General features: G+C 37.4%; 1 protein-coding gene across 3 annotated transcripts in view; it reads left to right on the top strand.

Moving 5' to 3' along the window:
- Cdkal1 (CDK5 regulatory subunit associated protein 1 like 1) overlaps window positions 1–17,203 on the top strand; it is a 533,240-nt gene that overhangs the window by 416,179 nt on the left and 99,858 nt on the right. For all 3 annotated transcript variants that reach the window (XM_048348394.1, XM_048348392.1, XM_048348393.1), the window contains one exon: window positions 4,105–4,167. In XM_048348394.1, coding sequence (XP_048204351.1) covers window positions 4,105–4,167 — 63 coding nt within the window. The remainder of the gene's footprint in view (window positions 1–4,104; window positions 4,168–17,203) is intronic.

Genomic DNA, 17,203 nt, shown 5'->3' with positions numbered 1-17,203 from the left:
TTGGTTTTGTCCAAGAGGGAATTTAAGAAAGGGGTCTTCAGTATTTCTGACCTCGAAGAAGGGAATACAAGAGCAGTTTGTGAAATGCACGTAGGAGGGAAGATGTGGATGTTCAAGAATCCAGAAAGTTTTATTGAACTTGCATACTGCCTCGCTTTTTAAACACAACTTTAACCTAGCTCAATGGCAGGGCTCAGCATGTGTGAATTAAATATCCTCTCATCTCTGTGGCACATGTCTTGGAACTGAAAACAAGGTTGACTTGATGGTACCTCATACAATTCTGGGGAAAATGGTTGCCAAACTCCTTGTACTTTGGTCACCTTCATTACAAGTTCATCACACCACTTGTTTAACATGTTTACTTTTCAAACACTTAGAGAATTAACAGGTGGTTGCATGACTGAGATGTTTGTGTTAACACACTGGAAAGTGGGAGGTGATTTATGCATGTACTATGTTGCAATAGGAAAATACCTAATTATGCCATTTTTTGGCTCAACTTTTGGTTTCAATGACAACTGATGATAGCAAAACTCAACAAGCTTTGCAGAGTGGTAGTCATAACAGTACCCATATGGGATTCTCAATCACTGGTAATAGTGTCTATGTCCTAGTTACTTATATGTGACATTCCTACCTTGTTTTATGCTAGAACTTTAACTAAAGACTTCCTGTGGTCAGCAGTTAAAACACAGACATTTGCTAGACTCAGAAAATCCTTATCTGTTTCAGCATGTTCTACTAACCAACCTGCTCTTTTCTCTGTCTATAGCTAGAAGACACTGGAAGTTAAAATACTAGAAACAACATAGCTAATTCTTGGTTGGTACTTCACTGTGATGTTTCAGGAAATAGGTTAGGACTAGCTCTTGAAGTATCTTCGTTGCGCAAGTAAAAAGAGCAAGGAATTTTGCTGGGAAGTTAACTGTTCATTTCATTTGAGGTTAAGAAACTACTAGTAGATGTAGACATGGATAGGCATAGAGATTCTAGATCAGTGTTGGCTACATTCTTTCTGGAAAGAGCCAGATGGTAAATACTTTAAGGATTGTAGTCTGTTGTGACCATCTGCTGTTGGAGCACGGAAGTGATCATAGATAGTAACAATAAAACTTGATGAAAAACAGGAAATAGTCTAGATTGGCCAATAGGCCATAATTTTCCAACCATTGTTCTAGATTCTAGAAGATATACCACCAGGCTGTATAACTGAAAGGAAGAAAGCAGTGATTTTTAGCTAACTGAATGTAGTAACCCTTAATGTTTACAACCAACAATTTATTATATATGCAATAATAAACTTGTAAGAAAAAAATTATTCTGGCTTTTTTTAGTTAAACTGAGAACATTTATTAGACTGAAAGAGATCATCTCTAGGGTGAGAATAACAGTGGTTATTACCCTGGTACAAGTTGCTATTGACATAGAAGAGGCTTGGAGCATTAAATCTAATCCCAGAAGCAGCCGGTGGGGACACAGTCACTGTCCCAAAGAGGTAATCCAAGTAGTGTTTTACTTACTTATATCCCACTTCCGTTCCAAGATCATTTGAAGTAGTCATGACAAAAAGTATATGTGGAAAGCGGGCACTGGTGACTGATACCTGTAATTCTAACGACTCAGGAGGCTGAGATCTGAGGATCCTGGTTCAAAGCCAGCCCAGGCAGGAAAATTTATAGGACTCTGTCTTCAGTTAATCACCAAAAAGCCAGAAGTGAAGCTGTGGCTCAAGTAGTAAAGTGCAGGCCTTGAGAAAAATAAAACTCAGGGATAGTGCCCAGGCTCTTGAGTTGAAGCCCCAGGATAGGGGGAGGGGGATGATATGGAGAGCTGGGGTGTCACTCATTGGTAAAGTATGTGCTTGATATGACCAATGGCCTGGACTCAATCTTCAGGCCTCTCCATCTGAAAATTCAGAAGACACATGTAGGCTTTATCTATCAAAATACAGAAATAATCTCAAGCCCACATGAAAAAGCCACACAAAGCAACTTTTGAACATTCCTTATCCACTTGCCAGCTCAAGGTGGTCAACAGTTTGAGGCTCATCAGTCTTTGGGATACCTCCCAACATGAATATTGATATGTTTCCTATTTTATCTTCTCTAGCATAATTTCCTTTCAAGAAAGAAAATCCCCAGTGTGTCAAATCAATGTCCTTCCAACAGAAGTGTTAGTATTTGTCATTTTTGTTCTGATTGAAGTATAAGCCAAGAACAGTTATAGTACATGGGTCTAAGAAGAAGAAAGGAAAAAATGATAAGCTAATGAAAACATTGATGGACAAAAGACTTGTTCCAAACAGATCCTATGGCTCACAGAACTAACATTTCATTAGCTAAGGCAACTTTTGTCCATCTTGAAGCTATATGCCTACTCTTAGGAGAAAAGAGGTATTAAATTAATTCAAGTTAGGTGATTGGAATCAGTGGTGAAGTGGGAGGACAGAAGAGGCAGAAATTTCAGCTAAGCTGCAAAAAGGGATGATTTTCAGTGGGCTTCAGTATGTGGCAATAAGGCCAAGAGATCTGAAGACCTGGCAATGGAATTGTGGCTTTGAAGTATTTCTGAAATAGGGAAAACAGTCTGAGAAAACAGCATCTATCAAGGACTTTACTACACGATCCTATTATCTGAGCCAGCTGCTTAGCCAAGTGGATGTAGAAGATCACACAAAGCCACAGAGGATTTCTGGGAGTAGAGATTTGATGGATGTCTCTGGGAGGATACTGGAATAGGTAGGGAATACTTCTTTACGCATCCTGGATAGTAGTCAAGTATCCATTCACAAGTGAGGACAGGAGAAGCTTAGTTACCTGTTGGAATAACATCAGAATGGGCCCCAGTTAAAACCCACCAGGTCACTTAGATGACAGAATTTGAAGATGTGGGCAGTAGTCTAATTTTGTGATGGACAAGAAAGAGATTTAATCATCTCTATATTCATTGCTGAAAAAAATAGGATACATATTGGGATATGTTCTTCAAGTTTAGAAAGGTTCTAACCTTTAAATAGAAGAGAAAAAAATGTTCAGAATTTCCATTTTAAGCCATGTTCTTTTTTTTTTTTTTTCCATTCACTCTTGGTAAGATGGCACATTGGGAAGATTTGGAAGGCTAGGAGCCAATTTATCATATCTATCCAAGTAGTGTTCCATTTGATCCTGAAACTGGACTTCTATCATTTATTTTTTTATCTATTTGAACTATCAGGCTGTCAAAGATGCTTGTGCAAACATTATTGTATTAAAGATTGAATTGCAGAAGACATTTAGATTTCTAAAACTCTTAGATTTCAGACTCTTCATAAGGAATATAGGTCGTGGACTCATGCATGAAAGTTCAGCAAAGATAAAATGTGAAAGTAAAAAATAAATTTTAGATCAGTATATATAGAATATCTTTTCTTTTTGAAAGCACTAATTTTAAATTTGCGTATACATGTTGTCCACCATGGGTATGGGGCGGGGGTAGTGCAGGTGCCATGATGGGGGGGGAGAGGCACTTGTAATCCCTGAGTTTGTCTTGAGAAAAGCATCTTGTGAGAAGTAAAGGGCCTTCTGTTGTCTTAACTCTGTACACAGCTATGTGCCCACAATATAAATATGGATAGTAATATACCTCTCTAACTTAACTCTCATAGTTTATTCATTAATGTAACCAGTCCTTATCAGACACTTATTGTATGTACTATGCACCACGTCTTGGCTATGCAACAGTGATGGAATGAAGGTACCACTGCAGACTCCAGCAGACAGACAGCTATGCCCAGGAAGCCTGCCCATCCTTCGGGCAGATGTGTATCATGGCCCAGATCTGAGCAACTGAAACTGCCCTGACTGTGAACTGAATTTTCTTCCTTTGCATTATGTTTTCTTCATTTTAACCTCTGAGTTAAACATTTTAAAGGACAATTTAATTACAAAATTTTCTGGGAAGAGGTTGCTTCTCTGCCTTCCACTTTGGTTTCCATTTGCACCCTTGAATCCCTTCAGCTTGCATGAACAGCATCTTTAGGGAGATAAACCTTGACCTAGGCATAAACACACACATGTTTTTTATGAGCTATCAACCCAAATGTTTTGTGTTTTTCTTTCACAGAAAAAGCAGAGGACAAAAGATCTTTCTCGAGTATTTCATTCTTACAATCCATATGACCACAAGGTAAGAGAAGTATGTGGTTAGTTCATTATATTGGAGTGCTTGATGATGATTAGTGTTTCCATTAGTGTGTAGTTACGATCCCTTCTAGATTTACATCTTTCTGAATATACAGCAGAGTCTTCAATATATGGGGAATTTCTTTTTTTTTTTTTTTGCCAGTCCTGGGCTTGGACTCAAGGCCTGAGCACTGTCCCTGGCTTCTTTTTTGCTCAAGGCTAGCACTCTGCCACTTGAGCCACAGCGCCACTTCTGGCCATTTTCTGTATATGTGGTGCTGGGGAATTGAACCCAGGGCCTCCTGTATACGAGGCAAGCACTCTTGCCACTAGGCCATATCCCCAGCCCGAATTTCTTAATATGGAAAGAAAGAAGGAAGAATATAGAAGAAAAATGAGAACGCAAAGTATGGTAATTTTGAAGTGCAAAAACACTTGTATTTCAGTATTAAATTGGTAATCTTTGTAAAGAAAACAGTATTTGTATATGTGAACTAGAATAATATTTCTGCACATTAAAATCTAGTTACCACTGACTAGAGCTATAGCTTTAAAAAAAAAAAAAAAAGCCCAAACAATACAAACCTAGCTACCTATTGGCATTAAAATCTCAAAACTTTGAGATGATAGCCTTTGATAAGGTTTTGGTTTGATATCTTAATGTACAGGTGGTTTTGGTTTTGTTTTGTTTTTTCTTGCCCAATACTTTAATGAATAGCTAGGCTTTACATTGGGAAAAGTAGTTAATTGCCATATCTTGATTCTCCATTGTTCTGTTAGTTATTTTGCTAAATAAATAATCCTTTTCAAAAAGCATTGAATAGCATTGTTCATGAAATATCCATGCCAAGAGTTTTGCTGGACAGAAGATGGTCAAAAGTGTGATGGCTTCCATGTTGCCATTCAAATGCTTTATAAAGACCGGTCGTGGGCTGGAGCCGTGGCAGAGTGGTAGAACACCTGCCTAATGAGCATAAGGTCCTGAATTCAAGCCTCAGTACTGCCAGGATTTTTTTTTTTTTAATAAAAGACTCCTCATTCCTATTCTATTCCATTTACCCTTCCTATTTTAAGACTTTCCTGGACATATTTTCACTTATATGTATTTCATCATATATTTTTAAGAGATGAGTTCTTTTTTTAAACCCACACACACTTGGAATCATTTTAAAGAAAATGCTTAACACCTTCACATCTCCCTAGGGAAATAAATTGCAAGATTCCTGAGACTTGCGTGAAACTTCTACTCCATGTTCATTATGTTCCAATAAATCTATTAATGTGAGGTGACGTCAGAGGCAAATAAAATAAATTTGCACGGCTGAAATGCTGCTATAAACTTAAGTCTTTATCTATGAATTTACAGGTAGCCATGTGGTAAGGTCTTTTTTGTTATTGGTCAAAATGATGAGTATGAAAAACACTTTATACAGCAACATCTGAATTCAGTAAGAAACAAATCGTGCCCATTGTTATGGAAGTTTGGAGAATTTCAGTCATTTCTAGTGGTTTCATAAGTGACCAGTTGACTTCATGTACCCAAAGTTGGTAAAAAGAGGTGTTTATGTTCCATGTGCCCACTCTAATATGCAATCCTCAAAATTACATCATTTCAAGTTAACATTTTACAAACAAAAATCAATGACTTGGCCGAAAACGGGGATTCTGTTTGAAAGAAATTGAGAATGCTACTGGTGTCTGACCAGGCAAGGGGAAGGCACAGACTGCTAAATATTATAGCAGCAGAAGGAATGAGATTGGCCAGATTGCTAAGTGAAGCCATTTAATTAACATTAGTGAAACAGTGGCTAAAGTTAACATTTAACAAAAGCTTAGCAAAAGAAAAATCTATGACAAATCAAAGGTTTTGCCTGACTTGTCTACATTTTGCCCACTTCTAACATTTTTTAAATTTACAGTTAAGGGAATTTCCATTATTCTTTTATTAGACCTCTTAATGGAATCTAGCCATTTACAGCTTCTTCTGGCTTCCTCTTCATATCCTTTGTGGCATTATATCAAAGTCACCTCAGATTATTTTGGCTTCTCTTGTGAAGACTTCATTCCCCTACAAATTAGTCATTGGGTAATGAAGAACTGAATAAAAATGCCTTTTGATCTTTAGCTTAAGATGGATAATAAATTATTGTAAGTAGCTAGACTGCTTGATGAATGAGTTTTGAAGCTCCTGAAGTTTGGCCATGTGGTGCTTCTTTAGGTGTTGTTTTATTCTATGTGTGCATGGAATAAAGGAAAAGGGAAATTTTTGTTCTGGACTGTGCCTGGGCTCTTCATTGCCCTCCTCCTCCATTTCCAAGCTCCATCCCTACAAATGTAACCTTGCTACTTGTAACTTTGTTGATTGGAATGTTCTGAGATAACTAGAACCATGGATAAACTAGCCCTATTTTCTCAGTTTTAAAATGTTGCCTTTTCCCCTGTAAATAACAAAATAAAAGGATGGTGTTTCAAGTTACTTTGTCATTTTAATTACCCAGTTACAGGCAGTCAAATTAGATTTTTTAAGCAGATAGAGGTTTTCTTGTGAAATATTTTCAAGGTCTTTTAAAGTTAACTTCAAGGTCTCATGCTCAGTGAGGTTTCTAGGATAATCTTTAGAGAAATAGATACCAATATTGTAAACAGAAGCTTATCTAAAATAAAATATCATCTGTTGAGGATTTACTTTAAAAAGAACTCAGAAGACTAGGTGTTGGTGGCTCATGCCTGTAATCCTTGCTACTCAGGAGGCTGAGATTTGAGGATTGAGGTTCAAAGACAGCTCAGGAAGACAAATCAGAGACTTACCTCCACTTAACCAGCAAAAAGCCAGAAGTGGCGGTATGGCTTAGGTGCCAGCCTTGAGCAAAAAAGCAAAGTAGGACATGAGGCCATGAGTTTAACCCCAGGACTGGCACAGGAGGAAAAAAAAAAACATTCCTCAGGGAGACATGAATAGAGTTCAGTCAAGTAGGATGGATCACGCATTAATGATTTTCAAAACAGGAAGAAGTTGTGGGTTTCATTCTTCTGTACATTTTTCTATATGGTTGAAAATTTTCCATACTACAAGAGATACAAGAGTAAGATTAAGTCATGGCTTGGTCCAGAGTTACTCTTGTAGTGTTCTCTTTTTCTCTCTAGCTCACATCCTTTTAGTGTTAACTTTCCCCTTGTACATTTATAGCAAGAAGGGAAACTCAGCACTTCGGTGGCTTCATCATGCTGAGTAAACTCAGAAATGCAACTCTTCTTTTTAAATTGGCACCATTTCCTGGGATTTCATCCCAAATTATAGTGGTCACTTAAATGATAGCCTTGTCTACTAGAAACTGCTAAAACAGTTGTAATTACAGAGGGCAGTTAGAGCTGTTGTGTTCTCAATGAGTCAGTTATATTTGCTCTTCTTTCCATCCCACACCCCAGATTGCTCCTGACTGACCCCAGACACAGCAGTCACCAGGTTAAACAAGCGTATTGTTTGAAGGGAGGCCAGGTGCATTTCTTAGTCAGACCCTAAAGCCATTGTTAGGTAGTAAATGGTCAGTTGGTTTTTTCTTAAATGCTGTTGCAAACAGCAAATAAAGCTCCAAGCAAAATGTGTACCCAGATGAGAGTTGGGAAATACTTTCTTGCAGTAAGAAAAATTGCTTCAGATTGAATTTCATTTTCAAGTGTTTTTGTGTCCAGATGAAAAGAATTCTTTTCAATGCTTCTTTTTGGTTGTTGAGATAGAGTCTTGCTAGGTAGCTCTAGCTGCCTTTAAACTTGCCATCTTCCTGGTAGATAGGTAGAGTGCCACCATACCTGGCAACCAGTCTTATAATTAGAAATATTATTTATACAAAAAAGTTTAGTCAAATTGTATTCTCATTTACTGTCCCTAGTAAAAGGGAACATAGTTAAGGAAACCCAAAGTAGAAGGTCATCTGACTATATTTTATGCACTTTTTCTCTGTTATTTTAATAAATATAACTTGTGGTTTCTGAAAATACACCAAGCTAAGTACCGGGAAAGGTTACAGGGCCAGAGGCCTTCTGAGCCATGGGGTCAGCCTAGAGTTTGCCCCCCACCACCACCAACCCCTCTGGAGAAGTCACAGGTAAGTTAAAGGAGGTTATAATTAGAACACCTTTTATTAAAGTCATGCAAATTGGTATGTACTGTGTGTCCTTGGCCTGGAGAAAACCTTACTGTGCACATAACGGATCTTCTCTTTTTATGTATTTTTGTTAGATTTTTATCAGAATTTATGTGTTCAGGGGAAATCTAGGTTTATTAGCTAAACAGATGTTAATGTTAATAATCTACAAGTATAAAAAGTTACTATAAAAATATGAAAATGCTTAGAAAGAAAAAGTTGAAAATTTTTATTTTTAATCCACAGTAATTTTTTCACATCTACCAAGTTAAATTCCAAAACTCAGTTCATCTGAGTGAATTAATATCTTCTTCCCATTAAAAGAGAGTGTTAAGCCAAGCCCTAGTAGCTTATGCCTACCATCCTAGTTATTCAAGAGGCTGAGATATAAGGATCCAGATCTGAAGCCAGCCCAGACAGAAAAGCTTTTGAGGCTTTAATCTCCAATTAACCAGCAAAAATTGTACTTACCTCTCTCTTAATAACATCTGGTAATAAGGCCTAGGTAAATCTAATATTACTATAGACAGTGGTTTGATAAAAAAAAAAATATATATATATATAGTGGAAATGTTAGGCACAAGTAGCTCATGCCTGTAATCCTACTTATTCAGGAGGGTGATACCTGAGAATCAGTTCAAAGCCTAACAGACAAACCTCAGAGATTCTTATCTCCAATTAACCAGCAAAAAGCCCAGAGTGAACAAGTGGCTCAGGTGGTAGAGTACCAGCCCTGAGTGAACAAACTAAGGTAGAATAGCAGACACTAAGTTAAATTTTATACTGGCACAAAATTTTAAAAATATATATGAATGTATATATATTTTAAAGGTAACCTTGTGGATAGTAAAGACAGTAAATATGTGTGAACATAAAAGATGGAAAAAGTGGAACCAGTATTATGTAGGCTATTTATGTAATTAAATACTATAAAATATTAGTCTTTGGGAATTATTGCATTTTGTCTTAAAGACCTAGAGGTTTGGTAATGGAAGCTCACTTACCTGGAAAATAAGAAATGCCCTTCAAAAAAGTCATGAAGTATCATAGTAGTGACAGTCTGTAAAGGCCCTGGGTTTGATCCCCAGTAAAAGAGAAAATGAGCCAAGGAAGGGAGGGAAGAAGGAAGGCTCTAGATATCTTGGCTTCAGCAATTATAATGTGTTAGTACAATTGTGAGAGGAGGGGGGGGGGGGGGTGGCGCAAGGCTAGGCCTTGTACTCAGGGCTGAGCTGTACTGGTTGAGCCACAGTTCCTCTCTTGGCTTTTCTGTGGTCTAATTGACAAAAGAATCTCACAAACTTCCTTGCCTAGGCTGGCTTCAAACTACAATCCTTAGGTCTCAGCCTCCTAAGTAGCTAGGATTATAGGTATTAGCCACTGACCCTTGGCAGTAAGTACAATTGATTTTTTTAATGTAGCATTCAACATGCAAAAAGAATTACTGTGCATTTCAATAATCCACACTTTCTGAGACTACCTGAAGAACTATGAGGACAAATAAGCTAGGATTCTGTATATCAGTTTGACAATAAAAATTTTTTAAAAAGAAAGAAAAAAATAAGCTAGGATTCTTACATGCTAGTGTACAGTGAAATATTTTCTGAGGCTTTAGGCCAAAATATCCAGCAATAATCTATGTTAACCATCTTGAGCTATATTATTATCCTCTCTGAGTCTGTCACTTCTCTGCAGCATTGTTTCATCTGTACCTGTATCATATTTTCTTGTTGAAGAAATCACGTACTACCTAACGTTTCTCCATAAATCCGATGTCTAATAATGTAAGATAAAAGTTTCTTAGACCAGCCTTTTATATTTGAACAATAGCGATGCTTTGCCTTAATCTGAAGGCAGTCCTAGTAAGGTGAAGCCTTTGTTGACCCCTGTGGTTTGAGTAGAGAACATAGCAGTAGAGCACTGAACTATTCCTCTAAGAGGAAGATGAGAGTTGGGATTCCTGCCTGCTGGCCCTGTGGAGCTCTGAGCTATCTGCTGTCTGGAAATAGCAAATCCCATTTTTAATGGATCAGACACTGTGAGAGCCAAATTTTTATGGCACATGTAGATAAAGAAACAAGTTCTTGATTTGGCATGTTTATGCTATGCTTGAAACAGTCCTCTGCAGATCGCCCAAAGCCATTTGTGCATTTATTTCACTTAGTTTCTCATCTTTGGGAAAGATTTTTTTCTTAAGTTATTCTAAGAATGTTGCTAAATATCAAACAATTGAATAAATGTCTAATTAATACCCTCACACAAAATCCAGGCTCAGGTGTAACTTTGGACTGTAAGGAAGTGAATACTTCATAATTGTCAAATCCATTTCATCAGCTCTACTCTAGAACCAAATGAATGATCCAGCATGGAAATATGGGAACACTGAAATGCTGCTTCTGTATTTTCATTTATTGAAGTATCTTCCTTCTCAGGAATCTGTATTGTTCCCATACATGGAGTCCTCGCTCAGCTGTTTCCTGCTTCCACACAGTGTATCTCTCACCCTTCCTTCTTCCTTAGCTACTTCAACCAGTCCAAAAGCATATCCTTGTTTTTAAGCCTTCTCAGGTTGCAATTTGGGTAGCAGTCAGGTTTCGTTGATCCCGTTTGATAACCATAACTGTGTATGTTCCCTTTTCCTTTTAGTGGTATATTGTTCTAAAAATTAAGCATTGTAGTTTACAGAGGGATTTGATTTATTTTGTTATTGTCAGTGTATGGATGGGAGGTATGAACCTATATATATTGGCAGGGAATTTGATTGCTGTTAACTCTCTTGGACCTATAGATACTAGAATTCTATTCTACCCATTACCCTAAGAATTGACAAAAAGAATGAATTTGGAAAAGATCTTTATGATGGTGATTATTATTACAATAAAGCAATCATTTAAAGCTCCATGTAGCTGGCACTATTCTGAAAGCTATATGAACACATACAACATTGGATTCTTCTTCCATCGTTATAAAGTGAGTTCTCTTGTCATTCCATTTACATAGTAGGAAGCTGAGACACAAAGAGGCTAAGTAATGACTCAGTGTTACACAGCCAGAGTTTCAGAGAAGTTTCACCCTGGATTCTATGCTTATCACCTCTTTTGCACAAACATAAAAATCCATAATGGCAAATGCTCCCACAAGAGAAAGACTGGCAAACATAATGTAAACTCAAGGGTTAAGTTTGCCTTCCTACATTCCCTGTCCCCAATCCCAAAGCCAAATCTAAATAGAGATATGAGAAAGAATAAAGATAGACAGTAGACAGAGTAGACAGGTCCTCTGCCCTGATTAGTTCAACATCAGCTTTAGGCAAGGGAAACAAGGTTGAAGCTGGGCCTTAAAGCTACTATGGTACAAGGACAAGCAGATGGCACTTGGCCACTGCTTGACACTCAGCTTACAGTAGAACCTTGTCCAACTTGCTCTCCCTCCTGCCTCCCTCTCTGCAGGGAGAGTGGCTTAGGTTGGCAGCATGTAATATAATCCCAGCCAAAGGATTGAGTTCTCTAGGGCCCAGACTGCTGGGGATGTCTCTAGCCAGAGAAACAGGCTAAGCCAGAGTTCAGAGAGTGAATGCTAAGTAAAGCTGAAGAGAGAATTGCCTGGAGTGTCTATTGGTAGAGCTAGGAAGATGGCAGCAGAGCCAATGAAGGCCGAGTCTCCTGTTCGGTTGCTCAGAACCCCAGCCCAGTTGATTTTCGTAGTCCCTTCCGTGCAGATCCTGAGCTGCACAAAACAACTTTTAGAGTCTACTTACAAAGAACAGAAAGTGAAAAATATTCTGTAGTCCAGTAATTTGTTCCCTCATGAGTTTCTATACAAAATTAAGAAGACATTATTATATTAGGTATTCAGTGGTGTTGTTGTTTTTTAATTGTACAGTAACATTATTACCTTCAAATTGCTGACTTCCTTTTATGGACAACTCCAAGAATACCAGTAATGGGAGAAAAGCAAAGTTCGTGGTCAAATCCTTTGCAAACATTTGTAGCAATGTATTGATTTTAGAAACTAATCAGAAGACCTGTATCAATATGCCAGTTTCTATAGTTTAAAATTACTTAGCAATCCCCAAAGTATCTCCATGTCTACTTTTATTAGTCATTTGCTTCCTTTATGATGTTCACAAGGGGAGGGAGGGAGGGAGGGAGGGAGGGAGGGAGGGAGGGAGGGAGGGAGGGAGGGAGGGAGAGCACCCCAGACCTAGAGCCAGAGTATGCCATCCCTCTCTTTGCTGCTCTGGTACCAGTGCTGTCCCCCGCCACCTTTCCTTATACCCACTTAAACTGTTGTCACCATTTCCCTCTCTCTCTTTCTTGACAGTGTTAAGAGCTTGACACATACCCACTAATCAACATCTTTTCCCATGTCTCCCCAGCTGGGTGCTCTGGACTAACCATTTTCCCATCCTCATTCCAACAGCAGACATGGAGAGCCACACTGGCCCCTTGCCATGTTAGGACACTTGTGTGCAGTTAGCAAATGGAAATACAAAATATTTTTTCAGATTAAACGTATTTTTGGCATATTGAATGTATGCAGTAATACATGGGACATACTATGCTAGAACTTTTTTCATTGTCTATCTGAAATTAGTATTTAACTGTACTGCTATTTTTATCTGAAAACCCTAAATCCATGTATGTTACACATTTCATTTGACAAATTAGGATCAAGTACTAGGAAAGTAATATATTCAGAAGAATGTGTTAAAAATGATTTTCAAACCTTCCCTTTATTTCATGGAAATGCCTTCCCATTCAGAGGGTAAGGATAACACAGCCCAAGGTCAACATCTGTGTCAGCTAGCTCTCTGCAAGCACTTACTAGTTTATTTAAGAAGAGAAAATGACTTACTCATTTGCCTGTAGTTCTCTCAAAATTACAAATTTTAACCTGGGAAACTGATTTTGGAAATTTGTTTGGAAAACATTACGAGAAGCTATAGGGTTTTTTCCATGTAGAGGCAGATTTTTATATCCCTACACTTATTTTTAATAATGTATTTTATTAGCATACTTGAATGGTACAAGAGGGGTTCATTGTAGTAAGTCCATAGAGGAGTGCACTATACTTTGAACAAGTTCACCCCCTACATTAAATTCCTTTAAAGTCTCACCCTCCCTCCTCTTTCAAACAATATTTGGTGGGTTTCGCCATACCAACTTCTTATCTCTATATACCTATCTATCTATATCTATCTATCTATATATATATACTTTGATCCTCGTTATTCTCAGTACCGTCTCCAAACTCCAGATGATTTCCCTGTAGACAATCCTCCTTAAAAAAAAAAAGTCTTCATAGTTTTCAAGAAAGAGTTTTAACCCTCCCCCTCCAATATTACATTTGTTTTTCAGCTGTTCATTTTATCATAAATATAATTAATGTCTTCTTTGTAGCTGAAGGTACTTTTATTGAGATGTGTTAAGAAACATTAATAGTACTGATGGTTAAAACAAGTCATAGGTATCCACTAGAGAAATGAGGAAACTATTATTAGTTGGTTTTCTTTTTCTTTTTCTTTTTCTTTTTCTCTTCCCTCTACTGTTCAAGTTTTCAGGCTGTCTGATTGGTGGAGTACAGCCGATGCCATGGAGGAAGGGGCTCACTGGCCTGCTCTTTGTCTTTCTCAGCACATTTTTATTAACAGTGACAGAAAGAAAGGCCTGTCTGTGGGCTGTACTCACTATTACCACCCTTCAGTACAGATTCTGAGTTGCACAGAACAATTCCCAGAATTCTGTCTACAAAGACTAATGAGCCTAAAGCATTTCCATCCCCCAATAACTCAGTCTTTCTAAGGTGTTTTTTTTTCTTTTCCTTTTTCTATTTTTTCTTGCTTGCCTGTTTTCCTTTTTGCAGGATCAAGAAGATACAATTATAGTTAGCATTTATGGCACTTACTAAATGTACACATTAATACTCTCCTCTTGGAATTGGAAAACTAGAGACTTTTAACATCTCAGAGGAAAATAAATTAACTATCTTCTAATTATTGTTCATACTTTCAGTTGGTTAATTTTCTGCCTTTAGGTACCTTTCAGAATCCCAGAGGCATCCTAAATGCACAAGTGTCAAATAAAAGTAGAGGTATTTTAAGGATGCATGTCCTTTTAGATTTAACTATTAAGGTGGACACAAGGGTCAAAAAGGAAAGCCTCCTATTTTTAATCATTCAAAGTGTAATAATACAGCTATTATGCATAAAGCGATTTCAATTTAGGCTTTTGGAGGGGGAGTCATTTTAAAGCTATTTATTTGTCACTATCATTTACTTTTATTTCTAACAAATACTTTTTTATAACTTAATTTAAAATAAAGTTTTAAATCGGTGTAGGTAATGTGTTTATGATTTGTTTCCTTCCCTCTCTCTTCGCCATCTTCCTTAGCCTGCTAATGATTGACCAGTTTCTCCTAGCTTCTTTTCTGATGACTTCAACCTTACCCTCCCTATAGACTTCTTAGCTTTCCCTATCCATACTTCATAATGTCCTACCTACTTTTTCACTCTTGCACTGTCTTAGATATCCAAGCTCTTTATCCTCCATTGTGTTCTTACTTCATGGTATAATTCATGGGCACTTCCACATGGTCATTTAGAGAACTTATTTCCTTTCCGTGAAGACGTAATGCATTTGTCCATTCTCCCTTGTGAGAGTCTTGAACTATAGACTGAGAAAGCTGTTGGAGTTCGTGTAACTCCCACCTCTGAGACAGCCGAGTGAAGGAAATGAGTCTTGATCCTGTTCAATTCCTGTTTCTCCTTCAAAACCTAACTTACTTTCCCCTTCTTTCCATGTTTTTTTTTCCCCCTGATACCAATAGAAGATTGTTCCCTTGTGCTACTACTAGGATTTGTATATACTTCTGTCATTGACTTACCATGCTTTAGCCAACATTCAACTTACTTTCTTAGGAAACAGGGTAAAATAAAATGTTTACAACCCAATAGGGAAGGTAGTATAAGATGAGAACAAAATTGCACTGCAAATATGTTTTGTCATACATTTGTTGGCATCATTCTTCCAGATCATAGCTTACTCTTCCTGCCCTCCCATCAGAGGGAGACCTTGAATTATGAGGTAAGGTATAGTCGTGTGTGTGTGTGTGTGTGTGTGTGTGTGTGTGTGTGTGTGTGTGTGTGTGTGTAGTGTAGTGTACTTGTTCATTTTGGTTTTGTGTGTTGTGTGTCATAATTACACAGGGCTTTTACTTCTCATCCTCAACAAATTCAAGACTGAAACCCAATCTCTTAATGTCCATTGGGCTCATTATATGCAAGTACACAGTGGGTTTGGGGCTGTCACAGTAGAGAATTAAGATTGTCTTTTACTCATTGCAATACAGTTTTGTGTGTGTTCCTACAGTTATTTTATCCATATATGCCTTATGATTTTCAAAATTCAACATGAAAATATTACAAATTCTCTTCTTTTTTTATTGCATGGTGTATCTTGGAAATAATTTCAATCAGTACATAGAGAGCTGCCGCATTCCTTTTGTAAAAAACTCCTTGATGTTCCAGACTGGCTGTTTACCAAATTTCTTTGACTAGTCTTTTATTAATGGATCCTTGGCTTCTGGTCTTTTGATATTACAAAACAATCTGTAGTTGGTTGAGGCATGAATAACTATTAACTGTCATAAAGTTCTAGAAGCAGACTATCTGGATATTAGTAATATACTTGTTTTAATTTCCTAGAGTCCATTTCTATAAATGTTATTTTATATGATCTGATACACATTGGCATTGTGTCTTTCTGTTCCTCTCCTAAGAGTGTCCATCATTGATTTCACTGTTTGTAGAGACCTGTGTAATTTATTATATCCAGGTATTTGAGATCTAGCTTCCACATATGACAGAACCTCACTTAACATGATTTGTACTAGGTCCATCCATTTCCCTGAAAATGACATATTATGTCTTCTAATGGCTGTGTAAAATTTCATTGTGTATAGGTACCACTTTTTTTTTTTTTAATCATCTACTGTAGAGCATCTGGGCTGTTTCTACAACATGGCTATTGTGAAAAGTGTAGCAATGAACATGGGTGTGCAAGTGGCTTTATGGTATTTTGCTTCTGATGTTCTGAGTAAATGCGCAGGATCAGTATGGCTGGCATATAGGGAAGATACATGTTTAGTTTTTTTGAGGAACCTCCAGACTGCTGTCCAACGTACTTGAACTATTGTACATTCCCATCAACAATGTAGTAGGGTTCCTTTTTCCTTACATCCCCACCAACATTGTTGTTCAAATTCACAATATTGGCCAATCTAACTGGGTGAGATGGAATCTCCAAGTTGTTTTGATTTGCATTTGCTTTATGGTCAGGGATAATGAGCATTTCTTCATGTGTTTCTTTGCCATTCTTACCTTTTCTTCTGAGAAGTCTCTCTTTAGCTCCTTTGCCCATTTAGTGATTGGTTTATTAGCTTTGAGAGGGATTAGTTTCCTGATTCCTTAGATATGTACTTTAAGCCACAATAGATATTCTCAGATACTCATTCAACAAAATGTTTTCTTACACATTGTTATTGTGCTATGTCAACTAACTTGTAAAACTCTTTCCTTATGGGGTAAAAAGTTATCTTATTTTAGTTTTCATTTATATTTCTCATATGATTATTCTCCCAAATTTTAGAAATAGCCACAACATGTAATCATTTGGTCTTTTTTTCTTTTTTGTTATGGTACTCCCGTGCATGCATGAAACATACTGTGATCAAGCTTACCCTTGTGTTTGATTTTAAGTAACATCTATAATTTTTGGCCCCTCCAGATGCCATCTGTGTGATGTCAGGAAGATATTTAAGTTTTCTTTACTTCTGTTTCCTCCTCTATACAATGGTGCTTTGTTTCAGACTGAAACACTCAACTGCAGAACTCACCCT

This window comes from Perognathus longimembris, chromosome 6 (genome assembly GCF_023159225.1).
Source record: "Perognathus longimembris pacificus isolate PPM17 chromosome 6, ASM2315922v1, whole genome shotgun sequence".
NCBI classification, from domain to species: Eukaryota; Metazoa; Chordata; class Mammalia; order Rodentia; family Heteromyidae; genus Perognathus; species Perognathus longimembris.
This window is presented reverse-complemented; position numbering and strand designations above follow the sequence as displayed.